Raw genomic sequence first — 16071 nt, 5'->3', positions numbered from 1 at the left:
GCTTACTGGCTTACAATAAAAATAACCACAGTAAATCTCAAAGTCTGTACTTAGACTGCAAGTATCTGATATGGTACGCCCAAGCCAAGATCTTTCCTGGTACATTTACTAAGTGATTATAAGTCTACCCAAAAGCTCATCAGCACCCTGGCAAATGGCCAGCCCAGCGACAACCCTGGCTCTGTTCAGCAGGTTCGCTACGGAAAAACAAATGGTGGCCTTGTTGTCCTCAGCGACACACAAACGATTGAGATACTTGCTCATTTTGCCCGCGAGCGCATTCCAGAGAGGTAAGAGCGCGCGCCGCCGAAAATACCTGCGCAAGCATGCTGATCCATCGCTGTAGAAGCGTTCATGCCAAGGCGGCCGGCGCCTTTGGCGAATTCGAGGTGCTGGACGACGTGACTGACATCACCGATGCCAAGTTTCTTACGGGAATCGGCAAGAAGACGCCGTTGCTGACGAGAATGTCAACAGTCGGGGGCGAGAAGGGCTCGAGCGACACAGTTCGTGACGTGCGAGGCTGGGCCACGAAGCTTTACACGGAAGAAGGCGTCCAGGACTTTGTCTTCAATGACCTGCCAGTCTTTTTCATCCGCGACCCAATCAAGTTTCCTTCAATGAACCGCTCACACAAGCGGCACCCGCAGACAAATGTTCCAGACAACAGCATGTTTTGGGATTTTCATGTCAACAACCCGGAGGGCATCCACGCTTTGATGCATCTGTTTGGCCAGCGCGGCATTCCAGCTTCGCTTCGCAACATCAATGGATACGGTGTTCATACTTATACTCTCAACAAGGCAGTGAGTGAAATCGCCAAGAGAGGCTGCACTTTTTGCTCACGAATGATTAGGATGGCAGCTATGTTTACGTCAAGTGGCATTTCAAACCAGACCAAGGCGTCAAGACGATGGATGCCGACAGGGCTCTGTTTCTTGCTGGCACGGAGCCTGACTACCATGTAAAAGATCTCTTCCACGCGATAGAAACTGGCAACTTTCCTAGCTGGACTGTTTATGTCCAGGTCATCAGACCTGAGGAAGTCGCCTCGGCACCCATTGACATCTTCGACAATACATTTACTTGGCCGCACGACCGCTACCCCTTGCGGCGTGTCGCAAGATTCACCCTCAACAGGAATCCGAGCAACTATTTTCAGGACATTGAGCAGGCGTGCTTTTCTCCATCCAACATGGTGCCGGGCGTCGGCCCCTCCGCCGACCCTGTACTGCAAGCAAGAATGTTCTCCTACCCAGACGCGCACCGCTACCGTGTCGGTCCCAACTACTTCCAGCTGCCGCCCAACAAACCAGTCAACTGCGTTTACGCTCCGTATGTCCGCGACGGGCCCGGGACCATAAACGGAAACTATGGCGCGGATCCGGACTACGTTGGCTCCAGGCTGTGCCCCGTCTCTACAAGCAAACGTGTCCAGATGCCGACGCACGAGGTGTGGTCGGGCCAGGTGACCGCATATGCCACGGAGCTAGATGACGAGCGTGATTTCCAACAGGCCAGAGAGCTTTGGCAGATCATATGCAGTGAAGAGGGCGGCAGGGAGCAGTTTTTGCACAACATTCTGCCCACACTCAAAGGTGTGCCCGAAGAGCTCAAACATCAGGTTGTTGGTAAGCTATTGCACGCAATTGAAAGCCGTCTCGTATCAACTCGACGCTAATAAGACTGATATAGATTATTTCGGCAAGGTCCATGGTGAGCTTAAAACTTTGCTGGCAGCACAGGCTTTTGAGTAAAGTCCCGCAACCTGCATAATTGCCTCTTGATAGCACCAACGGGCTCGTGGAGAATTCTTCTCATCAACTGGCAATGACGAAGGAACCAGCGCGGGTTGATTTCTTTGGTGGGTAGCATTTGGTTGTTTATCTATCTTCAATGATGAGAATTGAAACATGGCCTGATGGCCGCCTCATTTTCTACCAGCTAAAAAAAGGCTGTTCTGTTCTGTGTTACCGACACTGTGGAGGGTCAACGATCAACAACCGATAAGTAGCAAATCAGATGATAGTACTACACGAGTAGCGTAAGCCAGATGATTTAATAGCCGGAACTGGAGGGGGCTGTCTTGCTGCAACGGCAAGTGGGCTCTACGCCACGTCCCATCTAATGTGAAGGAAGGGCTGGACATGCACAAAGCTCAAGTTTACTAGCGAAATACGTCTGATCCGCCCAAAATGTTCATCGCACAACAGACAAGACGGTAGTAGACTTGTCCCATGTCCGAAAAATGAGCGGGCAGTCACCTGAAACCACAAGCGTCACAACGTGAAAGGTGGTTAAGCCGGCGTCTTTCATGATGCCGAGATGTAGAAGTAGCTTCACCACGGTGCTATAAACTGCGGCAATCTGCCCCTCACTGGCCCGCCGCCTTCCGCGGCCTGAGAGGGAGCCCGAGAGGGAGCCATGGAGCTTCAAGAAGGGCCGAGAAACGGAACAAATGGGAGTCTTCGAGTCGATTCTGGCTAATAAACCCCACTACCTGCCAGGGCAAAAACAGTTTAGCGGACGTTTTAAGCTGGTTTGCTGAATCACAAGTTATTAACAGATATGGCTAGACCAGCTAAAAGCACAGGATCCATCGCAGCCATTTGGCGTTGATTTTTAGGTTTCGACGTTTTTTGCTTTCACGTGTCCGCTAACCGGGTGGTTAACTAGTTGGCAGCTCTTGTCCTAGCATCGCATCGCGCGATGGCCTCTTTTTTAGAATTCTCAATCAAACATTGACTCCGCAAATGGCCCCGAGATGGCAGCAAAAGCACAGAACAACAAGATCCCCCGACATGGAGGACGGCCGCGACGTGGCGACGACGTTCGCATTCGTCAACGACCAGAGCCCCCATGACTCTCGCAGCCATGCCATGCGCGAACACTGGAAGAAAAGGAGGCAAAAGAAGAGCGCCGACCTGCCGAGCTCGTCCAGCTCCTCGGCCTTGAGCACCCCGCTCCCGCTTCAGCCACGAGTGAAGCAGGGCAGCAGCATTTCCAGCGGCGGCGGCGGCGGCGGCAGTAGCCCCGGCGGCGGCAGCAAAAGACGTAGCACGTCCAAGTCACCTAAAAAAATCGAATCTTCTTGGGACGAGCCAGGCATCCCGGCGCAGGCGCTTTCGGGACTGAACCTTGCCTTGGGAGCGTGTCGTCTGGATCCCTTTGATCAATTCCCCGTCAAGCTCACAGCCCAGCACCACAAGCTCCTTTTACACTGTAAGCGTGGGATCCTCCTCACGAGGCCTCTCGTTTTTGTGTGTGTTTTTTTTTCTGACAATTGTCCTCCTCAGGGTTTAATATTTACGCAGCCATGACGTTTGACAGCTCGTCAAAAGCAAAATTCAATCCTCTCCGGGACGTCTTTTTCCCCCTCGACCTCTCCAACGCTGCATCCTTCAACGCGGTCATGGCGCAGTCGGCAGCGCACTTGGCGCGCATGCAAGGGCGACTCCGGTCCACGGAAGCCCTGCAATTCAAGGCTGAGGCGATTCGCATACTGTCTGTGTGGATGGCAGACGACAAGCTGGCTACGAGCGATGACGTATTGGGGGCGATATCAAGGATATTAGCCTACGAGGTAGCCTCTAACCACAGCCGCACCCTCAAACCCTGTTGCTGATGCTATTTTTGCAGAGATATTGGGGTACCGAAGCTGAATGGCTTGTCCACCGTGCTGGTCTACAGCGATTGATAGACCAGCGGGGTGGTGTTCAATCGCTCCAAAACAACTGGAGGCTCGAAATCACAATCTACCTGTAAGACAACCTTGCCGCTCGCCGCAGCTTCAACTTACTAGCGCCGACTGACACCAAAAAAAAATCTATAGAATCAGTCTCATGTCCAAGCCGTCTTGGTTTGATAGCTCCAATCAGCTCTGGGAGATATGCGACACATCCATGTCGGCGCACCTCGCTCCGATCCTGGGAAATCATGACGCGCTGCCTCGCGTTCGCTCACTCTGGCTTATATCTTTCATCCAGGACACGCGCACACTTATGAACAACCGGCTAGACCTTTACTCTAGCGGGATCAGCAACTACTCGGCGCTTCAGGCTACCGTTGTCCTTTTGTACGACGCACTGCCCGCCAAGTCTGAATCCGCCGGAACCCATAAGAGCTCGGACCAGAGCGAATATGTGCGGCTGTCCTGCATCCTTTTCATCGTCCTCATCATTCAGGCATCGGCTAGTAGCCCAGCATCAGAGGAATTCGCCCAGCGACCTTCTTCGTCACAAACGGCCGAACTGGACGCATTCCTCAAGGAACATGAGCCAGAATGGACTCGCTCCGTCCAAGGCCTATACAACACGCTGTCTCACAAGTTCTCGGGGCAGGGCACCTTCTCCAACAGTAGTAACTATGCATTGCACATGGCAAAAGTAATAGGCTTCATGTCGCAGGAGACTAGAAGAGGGCTGGAACTAACCTTGTTGAATCTTCTACCTCATGTACCCGCCATGGGCCGGCAGATTGAGAATGACTGGACTCCAGACGCATTGCTTTCTTCTATTCACGGAGATTAAGAAAAGTCCCTTTCTCTATATTATGGCTCCCCAAATTATGGAATCTTCAAATTAAGAGAATCTTATCTACTTAATCTTTTCAGTACGCTTCTAGGTGGTGCATAGAATGTCGTTCCGGTGACGGGAGTTGAAAAGTCCAAAATTTTGTCATGCTTTCCCGGCGGATCGCCCACGAACATTCTCTCCAGCATCTTCTCAATTACCCACAGATTCTTGGAGTAGCCTATAAAGTAGGTGCCAAAAGACTTCTGGCCTGGGGTGCCAAAGGGCATGTTATCTCTGAGGATATCGTGCTCCTCCCCATCATCCTCCACGGTAGCCAAAGTCTTGTGGGATTTTTGCTCCAACGCGGCAGCATCCTCCAACTCTATATTATCAATTTTAGTGCGCCCGATAATCCTTTCCTGTTCGGATGTTGATAGACTGTTCCAGGCGTCCATGTCATGCATGTACTTTTGAACCACAATGTAACATCCGCCCAGTGCTCCCGTATCAGTCTCATCGTTGATGATGACAGCATCATTCACATATTGGCCTGTAGGATTTGCTGTGCCGTCGACAAAGCCCAACAAGTCGCGGCCGTCAAAGTAGCGGAACCCCGTCGTCTCATCCTGGACAGAGACAGAGTCTTCAAGGGCGTCTAGAAGCTGCCGCTCAAACTCAAACACCACGTCGCGGCGGTTCGCCCGAATATGCAGCAGTAAGTCGCCTGGAGTCGAGATGGCTGTGCGTTGGGAGCCACGGAACGTGCGAAATTCGTGGAGTTGGCGGGGTTTCGGTGCTGCCGTCTGCAGCCTGTCCCACAGCGCGCTACCGATGCCGACGTTGCAGCTCAGGTGGGCTTCTGGACAACGTGCGGAGATATTTTTGATAATGTCTGCGAGCGACGCGAGCCCGTCCTTGATAGTGGCGATTGAGTTTGAGCCGGGGTTCGCAGTGAGGACGAGAAAAGTTGCACACAGTGTCAGCGGCTCGCAGAAGACTTGAGTCGACATGTTGAAGTGCTGCGGGGGACGGATTCTGGTGGCGAGCGCAGCAGCGGACCACGGTCTCCAAGGCATTGTGATCTGCCTTGGGGACGACTCGGTTAATAAACTTGGCCACCCTCGGCAAATGCCTAGCACGATGCTGTTTCCAAAGCTCCACGCTTGTGGTCAGGATTAGGTTGGAGCCATGCAGTCAGTGCTATTCAGCTCTCATGCAAGGCATTAAGTGGTAGCGAAGCTACTACATTCCGAGATACACGTGACATACACGAGAAATAAAGCTGTACGCCTCGGATGAATTTCAATATGTGGTTCCTTCTAAATGTGAGCAGGATTGTCCTTTACTAGCCCCCGTTGGATCCGAACTGATGCATGCGGGAGGCAATAATAGAGTCAACCGTTTTGGCCACTGGAGTTTAAACTTTCCAGGCAGAGCGATGGATCCAATGAACTCTCAGAAGGTTCCTCAGGGAGCTGAAGGAAGGAGCAGTGATCTGCTTTCTGGCAGCAACGCGCAATCGGACCAGGATATTCGGCCCTAACAGCGTTGTATATACGGGATATGATTGGCTACCATGGTCTTTCCTAATGCGGAATAGCAACGGCACAGGAGGGCGAGCATGAGGCACTACGCTCTGACGGATAATAGAGATGAAAATGGCACTGCGTTTTCACATGAAACTGATGTAGTTTCATCCTCACGTATGATGGGGGTTAGTACTCGGAATTCTATCGGTCAATTCGGCACTTTCTTTCGTCTGTTACCCTCATGCAGCGGGCCAGTATGCATCTGACTAGTGTTACCGGAATAGGAAGTGGTACGGTGTGAGTGGGACGAGCGGGACGAAGGTCCCGGCCGGAGTAGCCTGAAATCGGGACTGTCCGGATCTCGTCAAACAGGGCTGATAGCGATATTGTAGATTTTTTTTAAGAAGATTGATCTGTACTCCTCAAAATACTCAAATGGCCGTTAAATACCTCATATTATGACAGCATCAGTCAAGGTTTACTATGTGCTGCGGGTTTCCGGCCACACATGGAGGGGTTGATCGGGCCACATGGCCAATCAAACTCTTACTATAAACAGGGTCTACGTTATATGTTCGAAGTCTTGGTGGATCATCTCAGCTCTGTAGTCGGACGATTAGTTGACATAGCTCTCTGCGGTTGAGGCCGCCAATGCAACATATACATAGCATGCACCGTGCCAACGTCACAGTGCAGAAATATCGTGGCTTGCATAGACGGTTCCATAACAGGTAGTCCTACCTATTGCGGCACAGGTATGGCACAAGCATGGCATAAATGCCGGTGCTGAGTTGAATGTACTTGAAATTGACCTGCGAGCTTACCATTGCACTGACGGCTAGCTACATATATAAGCACGTGTGGCTACCAACAGACGGATCTGAGAACTCAAGTTGACATCTACAAAAACATAGAATTCGCATTATACTCTAATTTCTTTAACTGAACAACATGGCAGCACCCAAGGACGGTTCTCGCTTCGACTTTATTGTCGTCGGAGGCGGTACCGCGGGCAACATTGTCGCATCCCGTCTTGCAGAAAACCCCAATGTCCGGGTCCTCATCGTCGAAGCCGGCATTGGCTCTTCTCTCGAAAACGAGGAGATTCGGACGCCAGGTCTTGCCATGGACATCCGTGGCAGCCAATATGACTGGGCGTACAAGACAACCATGGTGAAGCGCGATGACTACGAACGCATCGAGAAGCCAAACACGCGCGGCAAGGCTCTCGGCGGCAGTTCGTCCCTCAACTACTTCTCGTGGGTCCCTGGATCCAAAGGTACTTTTGATCTGTGGGAGCAGTACGGCGGCAAGGAGTGGACGTGGGATCATCTTCTACCCTATCTCCGAAAGAGTGTCACCTACCACGACGATGAGCATCTTTACCCCAAGGAACTCATCAAGATTGGATCCGGCGGACCTATTCCCATTTCCCACGCCAGACTCATGCCTGAGATGGAACAGTTTCGCAAGCTACTGACACAGGCATGGAAGTCCACCGGCGAGCCCGTCTCGGAAAATATCTTTGACGGCGAGATGCGCGGTCTCGTCCACAGCGTCAATACAATCTACCAGGGCCGTCGCTCCGGCAGCTTCCTTGCGCTCGTCGGCAAGCCCAACATCACTGTCCTGGCAGATACTCATTCCAAGAATCTCATCATTGACAAGGCTGACGGCACTGCCAAGGGCGTCACCGTCATTTCCCCCGCGTCAGGTAACGAGATGAGCTTTTATGCAGAGCGTGAGGTCATCGTATCGCAAGGTGTGTTTGAGAGCCCCAAGCTGCTCATGCTGAGTGGCATCGGACCAAAGGAAGAGCTTGCCAAGCACGACATTCCTCTTCTTGTGGACTCTCAGCATGTTGGCCAGCATCTTCTTGACCACCCCGGTGTTCCATTCGTTCTGCGGGTCAAGGATGAGTATTCCATGGACAGCCATGTCCTTCGAAAGGGTGCCAAGCAAGATCAAGTGCTTTCTGCATACAAGCAGGGCCATGCAGGTGCCATGGGATCCCCCTTTCTTGAGATGATTGGTTTCCCTCGCATCGATAAGTATCTGGAGAAGTCGCCCGAATACCGTCAACGCAAGGCCGCCAATGGCAACAAGGACCCTTTCTGCCCATACGGGCAGCCGCACTTTGAGCTCGACTTTATTCCTCTCTTTGGCAGCGCTTTCCAGTGGCACTACCCCCACCCTAACAAAGGCAGCTACATGACTGTCATGGTGGACCTGGTCCGTCCCGTGTCGGAGGGAGGTACAGTAACTCTCAACAGTGCAGATCCACTGGAGCAGGCCAACATCAACCTCAACTACTTCAATGACGACCTTGATATTATCGCTGTCCGCGAGGGAATCCGCTTCTCATATGATGTTCTCAAGAACGGCCCTGGGTTCAAGGATATTGTGGAGGATGAGTACCCGTGGGACATGCCGCTCGATGACGATGAGGCGATGAAGCGCACCGTGCTGGACCGCTGCCAAACGTCGTTCCACCCTTGCGGCACCGCGCGCATCGGCAAGAACGTCAAGCAGGGCGCTGTCGACCCTCAGCTGAGAGTGTTCGGAGTAAAGAATCTTCGCGTGATTGACGCCTCCGTCATTCCTGAGATTCCCGACTGTCGCATCCAGAATTCTGTCTACATGGTGGCAGAAAAGGGCGCGGACGCCATCAAGGCCGATCACAAAGACTTGTACTGAGATAGTTGGTGACGAAGACAGTTTATTATAGTTTTTACAAATAATCATGCAAAAGAAGCCACACTCTACCTGCGAAGTGAAACAGAAAGTGGTGCTCTTCAATGTAAAATTGGTAGCTAGTATCGGGCTACCCAGCCAAAGTACATGGAGATGTATCCATTTACAATATACCGATATACTGATTTAGTCACACAAGCAGTATACTTGACTGATATCAGCAATAGTAGCGGTGGGAAGACAGAGTCGAGAGACAGCGCAACTGCAATATGCCTACTCACTGAACTGGCCGTCGTTGCAGATGAGGAGAGACCGACGCGGCCTAACAACCGGGCTGGATCAATGAGGCAGGTTGAAACACATAGAATTTGGGACAAACAGATAGAGATTCCGAACTGACAAGCATCACATTTTTAAAGAGCTTACACGCCACTCTAAAGGGATCTGTCGATTATTTGCTCCCAATTATGTTATGGTATAACCCGTCGAAGGCAAGGCACTTATTTAACTGGCGTAAAAACCATGACTTCATGCCCGATCTTGGCTGCATGAGCGACTTTAGCACAACCCTTCTTCCGAGTCATATATATCTTTCTTCCATAGCTTTTGCACGATAGTGTATTCTCTGTCAATTATGGTGCTCGGCATAGCTTTCGGGTCAGACTCGTTCAAATCGAACTGTTCCCAAGGTCAAGGTAATTAGACGCGTCTAACTAATTAAAAAATATGTAGCAGACCCTAGGCTAGTAAAGACTTTTAAAAGAAGGTGTTAACTTGAATAGCGTTGATTAGCAATTTTCTTTATTTTATGAATAATTAAATAATAATATTTCTTTTAAAAGAAAATTCTTAAGATATTCTATAGATATTTTATTAATTCGATAAGAATAGTATTAATAAAAGAAAAGTTATTCTATAATATATAACTTATATATATCTTAGTAGAGCCTATATAAAGGTTTTAAAATTATATTCTTTAGGAAACTCCAAACTTATTATTTAAATATTAATTTATTATCTTGGTATTAATAGAATTCAAATTTAAATCTAAAATATTAATATTAAATTAGTATCTAGTTACTATTATATAACCCTAGTAACAGGCTCTAGTCTCTCACTAGACGCATATTTCGCTTCTATGCATCTACATAGCTAAGCCACCGATCCGCACTAGCGAATATAGAGCGGGGCCAGGAATTTTAGTTCTACTTAGTTTGTCATCTCCCCTCCTGCGTAATATTGCGGCTCGTACCACATACTACTCATAATTTATCGTGCAGTTTACTTGTCCACATAGCCGAACCGGCAACGGCATATACGATGGTCCAAAGCGTTACGAAGGAAGATATTGAAAACGGAGAAAGGCTATGTCGGTTTTCACCAGTTTACAAAATTAACCCGACAACCGTCGTCAAGACTGGCCGAATCGTTCGAATGGCTGAAGCAGCAACTATGAAGTTTGTGCTCGACAACACTAGCATCCCGGTACCTACAGTTCATAATGCCTATGCTGACGAAGATACTGGTCATGTTGTCATTATCATGGACTTTGTAGAAGGCGAAAATCTTGACAAAGCATGGGTGAACTATACTGAACCCGAGCGTCAGTCAGTCATCGCCCAATTACAAGATTACATGTCTCAACTTCACAGTTTTCAAGGCACCTTTATTGGCTGCATTGATGGCACACCATGTCAGGATCAATATTTTCACAGTGAAAAAGAGAATTACGGGCCATACCAGACAGAGCATGAATTTAATGAAGGCATCGTCAACCTGATGAGGAAACAAGGACAGTACGCCTTTACTGAATGGCGGTGCGATGTCTGGAAGGATATTATGAAAGACCACAAGATCGTGTTGACGCATAATGACTTTGACCCAAGAAACATCCTTGTCCAGGGCACCAAGGTTGTGGCCATCTTGGATTGGGAGTTTTCGGGGTTTTACCCTGAATACTGGGAATATTGCAAAGCGGTTTCGCGTCCAGACTGGGAGCATCCGTGTAACCGAAGCCGCGCAATCGATCAGATTATGAGGCCATACTACAAGGAAATATCTGTATTCTGGAATTCCGGCGAGGTTATACATTAAGAAGAATTCGATTCTTCTCTTCAAGTATAGCGTTATCCAGACCATTACAAGTTCGGCGACATAAACCCATTACTACCCTGCATCTATGTATCTTCAGCACCTTCTAGCTGTATTTCCACCCAATCCGAGCAATGGATTCAATGATGTCGTCGATTTCGTCTGGAATCTTATACCAATGCCCTTGTTTCAGGTAGCATTTCCAGTTGACATTGTATCCCGCAGAGCGCATGACTGTGGAAGCGGCCGCGCCGAGACGGACGGGGACCTTTTCGTCGGCACCACCATGACCTAGAAAGACAGGAGTGCGGCATGCAGTTCTCTCAGCAGACGGCGCATCCATTGCATCTAGGCATAAAAGCTCCCGCTCAAACACTTGCGCCTTGACACATTTCTCTTCCGTATGCGCTTTGTCACTGCTTGAGAAAGGGTCATCGTCACCCAGGTCATCATCTGCAAGTACCATACTAATACTGAACTCATAAGCAAAGTAGCCGCTCATGCCGATGAAGCCGCCGATGGGGTAATATAAGCAGAGCAGGACGGCCAAGGACATAGCACAGCCTTGACTTGGCGCTCCAATAATAAGATTGTGTGCCGGCACGCGTCGGAGCTCATTCGCTATGATGGCCAATATTTCTGTCGCCGATTCAGCAAGTCCAGCACACTTGGTGGTAAGATGGCTCATCAAGGCTTCGCTCTTACGCGCACTGATGAGCATGGCCTGGGCAATAGCAGTGTACTTTTTCTGGACTAGTTTCGGTCAAAAATCTGCCGGATTCTAGATGCATCGACCCGGTTTGTTATCGCTGCGGCCAGCGCGGTTCAGAGCGCAGACCAGTATCCCTAACTATCTGGTTTGCAATGCTAGCCAGCATTACCACTCGTCAGGGAGAGGGTTGCAGTAACGTACAGACTATGATCCTGATCATCATAGCTCAAGTGTCCAGGATACTCCCTAGAATCCAGGCACGGCCAGTAGACTCTTTCTTACCCGTTATCGTCCAACCATGCATACCGTCGTGATATCAGCAAGTGCCTTGCCGTCGTCATTTTTGCTGCATGGCTCGGTCCCATTCACTTCATTTGTAGTCAGATCCTCTCGAAGCAACAAACACGTCTAATTAAGTGAAAATATGCAGCAGACCCTAGGCTAGTAAATGCTTTTAAAAGAAGGCCTTAACTTTATTGATCCTGGTTAAATTATATTTAGTCGTTCCTGGATCTCAGAATGTAATTTTACATATAGTTATCCACCTACTTTGGGCTAATTGCGATTATTTCTAATTATACTGCAGGTAAAGCGGAGGCTGAGTAGATAGTCGGGAGGTGACGACGGCAGGCCAGCATATAAGTGGTGGGCCATAGCGCTATGGCCTGCCTATGAAGTCTTGAGATACTTTCCTCGGGCCATTTCAGTAGAAATAGGTCCTTTCTTCTATTAATTGCTCATGCACAGGAAAGCGCCGGAGCGAGATTTGGTCCTTCTGTTAATAGTAGGAACTCATGTGGGAAGAGATATTTAAAGGTGTACTTTGGTCTATTATGTCTTTCTTAAATCTTCGAATTTCGTCAAGGTATCTAGAGTATATGCTCAAATACTATCACGTCGGCCACCCACTTACAGGCCACACCCACTTCTAGGCTACCCTATTAAGAAATAAGGGCATTATGAAGAAACCCTATAAGAAATTGTAAGAGGTTAACGAGCGATAGGCTTGGTAAATGGAAGTGGAAGGATCGGAAACACGGGTTATCGTTCGGTAAGAAGGATGGTCGAAGTAAAATCGATAAAATCGTTCTTCTATTCATGCGTGCGTCGTAAAGAAGCTTACTTATTTCTATGGCAAAAGGCATAGGGAATTACTGGATCTATATAGACGAAAAATGTGGGTCTATTCCAGTCTATGACTCGAACGAATTCAAGTGGTTCGTCATGACCTTATATAAGGTTAAGGTGGCTGGGGTGGCTGGTAGAGTACCTGGTATAGCTAGTGTAATTCTGTATAACTTTAATTCTGAACCTAGGTTAAAATAGGTAAGAGTATATGCGTTATAACGAGAAAAATTAGCTTATTTTTATTATAATTATTATATAATATAATATTCAGTTTATACCCCTATAGAAATATAATAAAAATTTAAAATATAATCAATATATACTATTTAATAGAGTAAAAGCTAGAGAATTAATCTATAAATAGATTAATTATTAGTTATATAGAATTTCCTATTAATTATACCTTAAGCTATTAGTAAGTATTTTTAACCTTTATTACTTAAATAAATATTTTATTTAGGTCTATAATAACTATTTAGTATTTTTTTAGCCTAATAATCTTTATCTTAGCTTTAAGTTACTAGACCTTATCCTCTATAAAAGCTATCTAGGCTTATTAGATATTAAATTATTTCTCTATTTTCTACTATATTAGCTAGATTATTTAATTATTTATTAAATATTTTATATTTTTAGAAAATAGGTAATAAAGAGATTCTTTATTAATAGGGGTTTTATATAGTAGAAGATCTTAATTAAGAGTTTTTTTAATATATAAAAATATTATTTTCTAGGCTATTTTAGCTAGGTTAAGAAGTAACTTACTTATTAATAATTATATTATATAAATTAGCTAAAGTCCTAATATTTACTAGCTAGAATATATATTATTTTCTAATATTCTAGTTTTTTTTATAATAATATAATATTTAAGAAAAAATTATTTATTAATAGGTAAGGAATTATTATTATTTAGTTATTTTCTAAGCTTATTTTTATAGCTTTTTTTTATAATATTAAAAATTGCTATATTAAAAGGCTAGAGAATATAAGAGCTATATATAAATAAAAAAAGAAAGTATATATTATTATAATAATATTTAAATAGGAATTTATCTATATAATAACTTCTATAGTTATTAATAATAAGAAATCTTTACTTAAAGATAGCCTCTAGCCTTAATTTAGGGGTAAAGATAATCTTAAGCTAATAAATAATAATAATATTATTTATCTAGCCTCTTAATAAAGCCTAGAAATATTAGTTTTTAAAGAATTCTAATTTATTAAAAAACTATTATTATTAAATATTTTTTCTATTAAAAAGTATTAGTAAGTTTAGCTTCCTACTAATTACTAAAATATACTTAAAAATTATAATCTAAAAATACTAACTAGACTATCTCTTTAGGATAATTTATTTCTATAATAACCTTAATACTAAGCTATTCTCTTAAAGCCTTATTATAAGCCCTATTTTATCTATATTATATTAATTCTAGGGGAATATATTATATATTTACTAGATTATAAAAAGCTTAAAGAAATTCTAGATTATATAAGTTAAAGTCTTATTTAGATATTAAAAATTAAAATACTTACTTCTAAATATTCTAATCTCTAGGTTATACTTTAAAAAATCTTATAATTAGTTCTTTCTAATATCCTAATAATTACTATTAAGCTAGTAAAGGCTAGAGGCTAATTTTCTAATTTATTTATAAGTAAGAGGGTTACTAAGGTAATCTTAAATTAAGATCTAAGAAACTATCTATAATTCTTAAGTAACTAAGAGCTTCTATATTAGTAAAAAAACCTCTCTTTATAATGTTCTACTATATATTTAATAATAGATAGTTATATAAGGTATAGACTAGTAAGTTATTACCTTTTATATACTTATATTACTAATTATGTCTTAAATAGTATTTTAAAGGTCTTATTCTATATATTAGCTTATAGTAATACTATATTTAAAAAATAATAATAATAGGATTTTTTTAATATAAGAAAATGCGATTCTTATGATAGAGGAAAGTCGTAGTTAAAGGCGATATGAGGTAGCCCGGAAGTGGGTGTAGCCCGCAAGTAGGTAGCCGACGTTATACTATTTATCCTAAATACCTTAATACCTTTATAAAACTCGTAGATGATTTTTTATATAAGATAATCTCTCTAATCCTGGTATATTTATAAATCAAGATTCGTCGTAGAAGAGTTAGATAACTGTCGCTTCCGTTACGTTCGTTAAAATTTCCCCTTAATTCAACCTGATTATGGCCTTCTTGGGTGCCTCAAGTCTCTGTCGAAGAGAATAAAAATGGGGATAGCGCTATTCTCTTCTTTGGGTGGCCTGCGTCTTGGCCGAATCCTTCCACAATAGCTAGGTTGATGTAGCACTGATCTACAGGCAGCTACTTGCCCAAGAGCCGGTCGATCTCGAGCCTGTCGGCCGTATAACTAGCATTTGTCGCATATCCATATGTCGCGTTACTCGAGCAGCAATGCGGTCCTAAGGCGTCGCATCGGCGCTATTCGCGTTGCCAATAGCGCGCCCGTCAACCCGCCGCACTTATTGAGCCTAGAACGATCCGTTTTGATACTTCAGCCCTCGCGAGCATCAGCGTACACCTGGGCGGAATCCCGTAAAACGACCTACGGAAGGTTAGACAGCTACTGACAAAGAGCTGTACACGCTTCAATGCCTAGCGATAGCCCGAATAGAGACGCCTTCTTGGTGTCGTAGCACGATGCTCCTCTGGCAGCCTAATGCTCCGAGGACCGTTGGCTAAAAGTTAGTGGCCACTGACGGAACTGTTTTGCTTCAGCTAGTATCCCTCTCGGCTGTGGTACATCGAATCGATGGTGGCTTCATAAGTATCTGCAGCCACTTGCCAGACTTGGGCTCGTCGAGCTGCGGAAATGTGCCTCGATCGCATCCCGACGTGCGCCTTTGAGGAGCTTGCTCATCTACCGATGCTAGGAGCGAGAGGACGGCGCAAAGGAGCCAACTGGGCAACGCCGCGGCACCACTCTCTTCGCGCCTCCGCCCCCTCGGCTGACCAAACTTGGCGATATGACACCCCAACTGGGTTGGCAAATCAGGCTGGCTGGTTTGAAAGCTAATTGGTCGATAACTGAGCAGGTGGGTGAGGGGTTGCTAGTCGAGCGTCTACTGGTACTTAGTAGGTGGGCGGGCGGGCGGCCCTTCTATCCTTGCTAATCTACTCAGTATCTCCTGTCCTATGCATGGAACTTTTGCACTCCTTCGGCAGTGCGAAGTCCGAAGCCAATGTCTCTCTATCCACTCGTTGGATATAAGTACGAGAAAGTAAGTACGGTTTCTCCAGTGCAAATGGACCCAAATCTACTCGCCCTGGCCGCGGTGTTGGTGGCTGATCGGAACGGGTATTTATGGAAGGGGGACGTTTCGATCTTGTGTTGGCGCGCCACGGGGTAATAT

At 45.9% G+C, this 16071-nt stretch overlaps 6 protein-coding genes across 6 annotated transcripts; 4 read left to right on the top strand and 2 right to left on the bottom strand.

Annotated features, from left to right (window-relative positions):
• Positions 1-70: 70 nt before the first annotated feature.
• On the top strand, positions 71-1757 carry V2A60_008062 (catalase; the record flags this gene model as incomplete). Its single annotated transcript, XM_083259339.1, has 5 exons — positions 71-73; positions 124-290; positions 347-806; positions 857-1631; positions 1696-1757. The coding sequence occupies 5 exons, from the start codon at positions 71-73 to the stop codon at positions 1755-1757; spliced, it is 1467 nt and encodes a 488-aa protein (XP_083115465.1).
• Positions 1758-2801: 1044 nt separating this feature from the next.
• On the top strand, positions 2802-4529 carry V2A60_008061 (transcription factor domain-containing protein; the record flags this gene model as incomplete). The annotated part of the gene is made up of 4 exons (XM_083259338.1): positions 2802-3222; positions 3297-3583; positions 3640-3761; positions 3833-4529. The coding sequence occupies 4 exons, from the start codon at positions 2802-2804 to the stop codon at positions 4527-4529; spliced, it is 1527 nt and encodes a 508-aa protein (XP_083115464.1).
• A 62-nt stretch (positions 4530-4591) lies between these two features.
• On the bottom strand, positions 4592-5590 carry V2A60_008060 (Dyp-type peroxidase; the record flags this gene model as incomplete). Its single annotated transcript, XM_083259337.1, has 1 exon — positions 4592-5590. The coding sequence occupies one exon, from the start codon at positions 5588-5590 to the stop codon at positions 4592-4594; it is 999 nt and encodes a 332-aa protein (XP_083115463.1).
• Positions 5591-6994: 1404 nt separating this feature from the next.
• Positions 6995-8740, top strand: V2A60_008059 (GMC family oxidoreductase; the record flags this gene model as incomplete). The annotated part of the gene is made up of 1 exon (XM_083259336.1): positions 6995-8740. The coding sequence occupies one exon, from the start codon at positions 6995-6997 to the stop codon at positions 8738-8740; it is 1746 nt and encodes a 581-aa protein (XP_083115462.1).
• Positions 8741-10189: 1449 nt separating this feature from the next.
• V2A60_008058 (aminoglycoside phosphotransferase family protein) lies at positions 10190-10831 on the top strand (the record flags this gene model as incomplete). Its single annotated transcript, XM_083259335.1, has 1 exon — positions 10190-10831. One exon carries the CDS (start codon positions 10190-10192, stop codon positions 10829-10831), a length of 642 nt encoding a protein of 213 aa, XP_083115461.1.
• A 103-nt stretch (positions 10832-10934) lies between these two features.
• V2A60_008057 (uncharacterized protein) lies at positions 10935-11384 on the bottom strand (the record flags this gene model as incomplete). Its single annotated transcript, XM_083259334.1, has 1 exon — positions 10935-11384. The coding sequence occupies one exon, from the start codon at positions 11382-11384 to the stop codon at positions 10935-10937; it is 450 nt and encodes a 149-aa protein (XP_083115460.1).
• Between the last annotated feature and the right edge of the window lie 4687 nt (positions 11385-16071).

The sequence above is a fragment of the Cordyceps javanica genome, chromosome 5 (genome assembly GCF_051103115.1).
Source record: "Cordyceps javanica chromosome 5, complete sequence".
Lineage (NCBI taxonomy): Eukaryota > Fungi > Ascomycota > Sordariomycetes > Hypocreales > Cordycipitaceae > Cordyceps > Cordyceps javanica.
Note: the sequence above shows the minus strand (reverse complement) of the source record. Positions and strands in the feature narration are given on the sequence as shown.